Consider the following 8,392-nt stretch of genomic DNA (forward strand, 5'->3'; position numbering starts at 1 on the left):
TGTGTCTGTGTCTGTGTCTGTGTCTGTGTCTGTGTCTGTGTCTGTGTCTGTGTCTGTGTCTGTGTCTGTGTCTGTCTGTGTCTGTGGTCAGATTCCTTTGCAGCAGGAGTTATTGAGGGCTGACAGGTGCCCGATGTGAGTGCCTGGAACCAAACTCTGACCCTCTGGAAGAGCAGCAAGCACTCTTAACTGCTGACCTGTTGTTCCAACCCCAGCCAGAAAACTTACATTAGATTTTCTTAGCTGTCTCCTGAAGTTCTGGGGATTCAAGAATAAACAAGAAAGGAATCCCACATTTAGAAATACAGACCTCGGGTTGGAAGGTGGGTAATGCTCAAGGATGCAGGGATTAGGTGTAATGGGACAGAAAGGGGCCTGCATGCTGTCTATGAAGGGCATCCTTGACCTTCCAGGAGGTATGTTATCTTTCAAAATAATTGTTTTGGGGGCTAGAGAAATGTCTCCATGGTTAAGAGCACGATCTGCTCTTGTAGAGCAGATTCCTATCATCCACCTGGTAGCTTACAACCTTTTATAACCCTAGTGCCAGGGGATCCATCATCTTCTTCTAGCCTCCACAGGCACTAGGCAGTCATGTGATATGCAGACAAAGCACTCATATGCCTAAGACAAATAAATGAATACAAAATTTTAAAATGAAATATTTTATTTAATATTCACACATGAACGTAATACATTTTGGCTAAGTCCACCCTCTCATCATCCCACTCTCCCTCTTTACTCACCACTTTCCCTCCAAAAAAAAAACTCCATGTGCTCTCTCTGTGTTAAATACCTTCTGAATCCTTTCACTGTATGGAATGAGGTACTGGAGCAAGGGTAGCATGCCAGGGGCCTCTGACCTGAAAACATTCTCCCCCAACAGCCATCACTTGTCAATAGTTTCATAGTCAAGAGTTGGAACTTCACAAGCCCCTCCCTAGCCATGCTCCAATAGGGTTGGCTGGATCCTATGGAAGAATTAGTGTAGCAACTTGTGTTCTCATGCTAATTATGTTACCCAAAAAACCTGTTTACAATGTCCTGCACAATGCCTGTCCCCAATTAGCTCTGACTGGGAAATAAAGTTGTCAACCGCCCATGGCTAGGCAGGATGAAAGAGGCAGGACTTTTTGGATTCCCCTAGCAAGAAAAATGGGGGGGGGGGGGGAAGACTGGTGTCTGCCATGAGAGGGGCTTAGGATTGACTACCCTGTGTAGGAAAGGAGGATTGGACAGCTGAAGTGTAGGTACTAAGGAAAAGTGGTCCCACAGGAGAGCTGCCCAGAAGGAAGCAGGGCAGCAAAGAAAAAAATATAGATTTACAAAATGTTAACCCAGGAATACCAGAGGGGAGTGTGTGCGAGTCATGGGAAGGTTCAAGAAAATGTACAGTCATTGAGCTAGTAAGGTATATTAAAAATAATGCTGCATGTGTGTGTGTGTGTGTGTGTGTGTGTGTGTGTGTGTGTGTGTACATATTTCAGGAATCCAAAGAGCTCTAGTAGCTGGCTAGAAATGCCTGCTACTCACAAGGAGCTCAATGCAAATTACCTATTCACCCAGACACATTAGGCTTCATTGTGGCAATTTCTAAACAAAATTTGTTTAGGTGTTTCTCTTCCACTGCCCTTCTCCCCTGTCTCCTTCCTCCTTTGTGCCTGACCAGCCCCAGTAGCTATGTTCAATGGAATCTACAATACTGACTGAGACTGAATAGAGATAAATTGATAGATGCAGGGCCAAGAACTTCTTTATTCTCAGAATCATTTTGTTCCTCACTCTCGTAGCAATTATTTGGATTCTCTGCCATCTTCAGTTTATTTTTGTTACAACATTATTATTCTGATACATCAATTCATACAACATTATTATTCTGACACATCAATTCAGACTTTACCTGGTATTAGAGTCAAATTAAAATTTAGTGACAGACCCGCTTCGCTGCTCCCCCACTCCCGCGTAATAAACCTCTCCCACGTGGAACACCTTGAAAAAAAAAAAAATTTAGTGACAGGCAACTTTATGTGTTTCTAAAAATATCAAGTATATATAATACAAATTTATTATATACATATGTTATACTATAAAATATGTAAAAACTTAATACTGAATTTTTATATTTTTTGTCATTCAGGTGAAAATGAGATATGTAGATTTGGCCTGCATATTCTGAGGAAGGCCCAGGCCTCATCCCTCCTGTGTGACCTTTTCCACATCACCAAACTCTTCTTGCTTTTTTTTTTTTCTTCCCCTCTTCCTCCCAAAGTCCTAGACCTCCAGACAACTGGAGGAAAACATACAACCAGAAGAATAATGTGAGTGTACTGGGCAGTGGTGGTGCACGCCTTTAATACCAGCATTTGGGAGGCAGAGGCAGGCAGGTTTCTGAGTTCAAGGTCAGCCTGGTCTACAAAGTGAGTTCTAGGACAGTCAGGGCTACACAGAGAAACCCTGTCTCAAAAAAAAAAAAAAAAAGAGAAGAAGAAGAGTGCATGGGTAACAAGCACAGTTTACATCCACAGGTCTTATCTATCCAGAGAAAAACACTGTACAGTTTCTGGAGTTCATAACTTTTTATAATCAACCATAGGTGTCTCTAAAGGGGAAGAACCAAAAATATTGAGACCTCCAAGACGACCTCGGAAACCCAAAACATTAAATAACCCTGAAGACTCCACATACTACTATCTACTCCACGTAAGTGGCTCATTCTTTTTTTGGTTGGTTGGTTGGTTGGTTAGTTGGTTGGTTTTTTTGGTTGGTTGGTTGGTTGGTTGGGTTTTTTTTGGGGGGGGGGGTTGTTGGTTTTTGGGGGGCTGGGGTTCGAGGCAGGGTTTCTCTGTATAGCCCTGGCTGTCCTGGAACTCACTTTGTAGACCAGGCTGCTCTCAAACTCAGGAATATGCCTGCCTCTGCCTCCCGAGTGCTGGGATTAAAGGCGTGCACAACCACGCCCGGCTCATGGCTCATTCTTACAATTAAACTGAAGACCAGTAAAAACTGGGCTGCCTCAAAAGAAGGCCTTGCATCATGAAGGCCCTCCTTGGATTCTACTTCACAGATATCCCACTCAGTACCCCCTTTGTTTTTCTCTAGTACTCTTCCTCACCGTCCTGCCCTCTCTGTAATCCTGGACCTACACTGTGTTCTCCTAGAAACTTTCTGGTGGTCACTTTTCTTAGTTTCATTGCTGTGAAGAAACTGTAATTCTTATAAAGGAAAACATTTAATTGGGGTTGGCTTACAGTTTCAGAGGTTTCGTCCATTATCATCATGGTAGGAAGCAGGGCAGCATGAAGGCAGGTTTGGTGCTGGGGAAGGAGCTGAGAGTTCTACATCTTGATCTGCAGGCAACAGAAAAGAGAATGTGATAACACTGGGAATAGCTTGAGCATAGGAGATCACAAAGCCTGCTCCCATGGTAACATACTTCCTCCAACAAGGCTACATCTCCTAACAGTGCCACTCCCTTTGGACCAAGAATTCAAACACATGCGTCTGTGGGAGCTATTCTTATTCAAACTTATTACTTATCTGAGTTTATGTACAAATATCAACCTAGAAAGGGAAGTCCATTGTGGGAAAACCCTCCAGACAGAGACCTTCATTTAAGTGAGCATGGTGCCATAAAAGCAGTGAAAGAGAAGTGAATGTTGGTTGGGCTTCTGCAAATTCCATGCCAATAGTGATATGTATTCATAACCATTGTGACAGCTGATCTTAGAACCAGTTCTTAATATTATGTTCACATCTCTCTCACCTACCATAAGGATAATAAATATTATACAATATTATTTCATATATTATATCTTTTCAATTCTTCTACTCCCTTTAGAAGTCAACCCAAGAAGAAAAAAGGAGACCAGGAAAAGACAGGTAATTATCTTTTCTAAATTATAGCACCATTTTGTTCAAATAAAACTATAAATCTTTATGTTCAAATTTAATTAAAAGTCACATATATTTGGAAAATAGCATGATCCCAACACATGTATATGCTAAGTGTGAGGACTATATGGGACCTATAAATTAAATATACTGAGCCAGAGCTATACAAAGCTTTCACTTAGAACTCAAATATGATTTGGATGCATTACATCATTGGGAATGACTGCTTTTTTCTGCCTTTTTAATAATGGTGAATAAGTGATCAGAACACTTCAATATCCACAGATGTTCTTTCCCTTTTTATTTTATGGTCTTTTGATACATGTTAAATGTTACATTTTATACTTTTTGAGGATTGTTAGGACAGCAAGGGCTGTGGTTTTTGTAGGTGTGACACACTTGATTTTCCTCACATGATTTTTCCTTCCCTATAATATTTCACTCTTTCAATACTTCAGTATTTTGACATTTCAATCTTCGACATTTAAGCACATCAGATGACTTTCAGACAATGTTAGGATGCTTTTGTTTAACATAGAGTTCCTGTTACCTGGTGGTACCTATCACAGAAGTCAGTTGAGGGTATAGATGAAACATTTGAAAATGCTTTGAAGTAATTCATCAAGGCCAGTTCTCACAACAGTTATCTATGAGCCTGGTATGAATGTGAATGTAGACTGACCAAACTGGACAGTCCGCTGTCCCTGGAAGTTCTAGAAATTACCTGTTCGTGTTAAGTTAAATCTGATTTTTAAAAAAAAAAACAGTCCAGCAACTAATGATTTATCAATGTAAGAGATGGAAGATTCTTTTAATTAACAGGATGTGATTTTTACATGTCAAGATTTCTCCCATATAGCATGTATGTATGTGATGCTCTTAAGTTACAAAAATTCTTCAAAAGAAGAAAACATTTAGCCTGTAAGTCAAGTGAATAGAAATCAGACTGATTGAGTGGCATGTTTGTGTGTTCATTTCCAGTCAAGGAAAGTTATTAGGTTTGGAAGATTTCTATTATAAGGAATTTTTGCCTGCTCATTATGGACCCAAGGCACATAGCTATAATGCAAGAGAATGGAAAGCACAGAAGGAACCCCAGGATCAACGCATTGAGAGTAATGAGAGGTAATATGTACAGTCTGAATCACACTTACTGATAAAATTTGAATGGAGATTCAAAACTTCTAATTTAAGCAATTTTGTTTTATGTAGTGGTTAATTAGTTAAACCACATTGGCTCTGGTGCGTCTCACTCGCTCTGCATCTGCTCAAGAGCTCTCTGGATTCGAGAATGAAAGACACAGCTAATTTTGATATGCCTTGATTAGCTCGTGGCTGGGCACTTCTAAACTTCCCCACAGCTAGCACACAGTTCCCTCCAGTATTCCTGGCTTAACATCTTCTAAATCTATATTATATTTTTGCTGTCCTGTTCCCTTCTGTGAAGCCCCGCCCCCATAGGGTCACATTCCCTTTCCACCTACATTGTTGGATGCTTTCTCTCCTGCAGCTCTTAAATATGATCCTTCTCCCTCTGAGTCATGGCAATTCTCCTCCTTCCTCCTCTCTTCCACTGGCTGACAGATCCCCTACCTCCTGTAAAGCCTTTATATCCCAGAAACACTGCCGCATCATGGATGTGTATTTAGTATCCACTAGACTAAGGATGCCAGAGCTGGCCATGGTTGAATGCTTGCATTGGTCTAGGCACTATGCTTTTATCTCATTGAACTGGTGAGACAATTACTATGGCTGCCCTCTTTTGAGTGTGGAAACTAAGTCTCCAGAGTTGAGTGACTATAAATAGTCACCTACATAATAACTGATGGAGCAGGAAAATTTGAACACAGGATATTGTAAACAAAGAGTCAATGATTTCAACCACTGTTTAATATTGCCAAGTTATGCAAAGCATCATGCTGGTAGCTTAAGGAAGTGGTAGATATCAGGTACCAAAGCGATAATCTTCACATCAAAAGATCTTGAAGTTAGAGGGAATGATATTCACCTATCAATGCTGAACAAGATAACTCCAAAAGGTGAGGACTTTTTCTAAACTAAGGAAGACTGTAGAGATGGTAATTAATAGCAATAGTATGTAAGATCAATAAGACCCTGGGTTTAAAACAGAAAACAAACACAAAATTACAATTTACAATTTGGAGCAGTTAGCAAAACCTGAGACTAAATTTTATGCCCAATTGTATTATTTCATAAAGAATAGCTTTATGTGTACGTGAGTACACCCAGAGCTACAACTATGTATACACCAACTGTTGACACTACTCAGTAAGGTTTAAGTATGCCTGGGTAAGTGTATACCACGTAAACATAGTTCTTCATGGACTTTTTTAATTGATAAATTAAAATTGTGTACATTTATTATATAAAAGACAGTATTTTGAAATACATATACATTGTAGAATAGCTAGCTTGAACTGATTAAAATTGCATAGCCTTAAAAATCTACCTTAAAGCAAATTTCAAACAATCAATATATTGCTTTGAATTATCCTCACTATTTAGTAGATCTCTTAAATGTATTCCTACTGACTGAACTTTTATAGTCTTTAATTAATACATCCCCAAAACCCCTGTCTCAAAGCCCTGATGTGCACCCTTCTGTGAGTTTGACTTTTTAGGTTCAACACATGAATGGGGTCCTTCAGAACTTGACTGACATTTCACTTAGCATAATGTCTTCCAGGTTTATCCATATTGCCTAGAAGTTTTACTTCTTACAGCTGGATGATATCCCATGGTGAATAACAACCATTTCATCAATTCATCCATTGATGGAAATGTGGCTTAGGTGCATGTCTTGGGTGTTGTGAATAACACTGCAGTGGACATTGGACTATAGGTACCTCTCAGAATATACATTTTGTTTCCTTTAGCGATGTACCTGGCGATGAGATTTGCTGTTTCACTAATAGTAGTTTCTTTGTTTTTGAGGAATGTGTCTCAGTCAGGGTTTCTATTCCTGCACAAACATCATGACCAAGAAACAAGTTGGAGAGGAAAGGGTTTATTCAGCTTACATTTCCACATTGCTGTTCAGCACCAAAGGAAGTCAGGACTGGAACTCAAGCAGGGCAAGAAGTAGGAGCTGATGCAGAGACCATGGAGGGATGTTACTTACTGGCTTGCTTCCCCTGGCTTGCTCAACCTGCTCTCTTATAGAACCCAAGACTACCAGTCCAGAGATGGCACCACCCACAAGGGGACCTCCCCACTTGATCCCTAATTAAGAAAATTCCCCACAGCTGGATCTCAGGAGGCACTTCCCCAAATTAAGCTCCTTTCTCTGTGCTAACTCCAACCTGGGTCAAGTTGACACACAAAACCAGCCAGTACAGAATGTATTTGCTGTCCTCTATAATGGTTACATTTCACAGGTTCCCTTTTCTTCACATCCTCACCAACACTCCTCAGCATTGGTAATAGGCATTAGGTAATAGTGTGAGGTCATATCTCATTGTGATTTTAAATTATATATTCTTGATGATTGACAATGCTGGCCATATTTTTTTAAATTTTAAGATAAAGCTCACATAACTTGACCATTTTGAAAGGTCCAATTCAGTGGGTTTAATATGTTCATATTATAAAAGTGCTGTGGTGGTGGTGGTGGTGGTGGTGGTGGTGGCTCATGCCCTTAATCCCAGCACTCAAGAGGCAGAGGAAGTCCGAACTCTGTGAGTTCTAGTACAGCCTGGTCTACAGAGGCAGTTCTAGGAAAACCAGGGCCACACTATCTTGGGGGAAAAAAGAGGTGAAAAAATATATTACATTATTTCATATCTACCACTAACTTCAAGATATGTCTTTGACTCCCAATATCACAACCCTACCACCTTTGTTTCCTAGCAAGCACTAGTCAATTTGCTTTGTAAAACTTCTTAGTTACAACACTTCATATAAATGGAAATATACATGTGGCCTGATTGCTCTGACTACTACCTTTAGCCTATATATGTTTTTATTTAATTTTTTATTTTTATTTTGGGTCTGCAGCATATGTATATGAGTGTTAGCACAGATGTGCCATGGCATTCATGTGGAAGTCAGGATGAAACATTTGGAAGCTGGGGTTTTTTTTTAATTAGGTATTTTCTTTATTTACATTTCAAATGCTATCCCAAAAGTTCCCTATACCCTCCCCCTGCCCCTGCTCCCCTACCCACTTCTTGGCCCTGGGCTTCCCCTGTGCTGGGTCATATAAAGTTTGCAAGACCAAAGGGCCTCTCTTCCCAATGATGGCCAAATAGGCCATCTTCTGCTACATATGCAGCTAGAGACATGAGCTCAGGGGGAACTGGTTAGTTCATATTGTTGTTCCACCTACAGGGTTGCAGCCCCCTTCAGCTCCTTGGGTACTTTCTCTAGCTCCTCCATTGCTCCAACTGCTGCTAGTGGGAGAGTGAACTAGTCAAGCCACTCTGGAAATTGGTATGAAGCTGCCTTAGAAAACTACATATGGGACCTGGATAATGGGTTG

The 8,392-nt window shown here is 40.4% G+C and overlaps 1 protein-coding gene across 1 annotated transcript in view; it reads left to right on the plus strand.

Annotated features, from left to right (window-relative positions):
• Positions 1–8,392, plus strand: part of Myo3a (myosin IIIA) — a 226,464-nt gene that overhangs the window by 214,988 nt on the left and 3,084 nt on the right. The window contains exons 30-32 of the mRNA XM_021195185.2: positions 2,594–2,700; positions 3,839–3,879; positions 4,873–5,016. Of these exons, the coding sequence (XP_021050844.2) occupies positions 2,594–2,700; positions 3,839–3,879; positions 4,873–5,016 (292 nt within the window). The remainder of the gene's footprint in view (positions 1–2,593; positions 2,701–3,838; positions 3,880–4,872; positions 5,017–8,392) is intronic.

Source organism: Mus pahari, chromosome 3 (genome assembly GCF_900095145.1).
Source record: "Mus pahari chromosome 3, PAHARI_EIJ_v1.1, whole genome shotgun sequence".
In the NCBI taxonomy this organism is placed as follows: domain Eukaryota; kingdom Metazoa; phylum Chordata; class Mammalia; order Rodentia; family Muridae; genus Mus; species Mus pahari.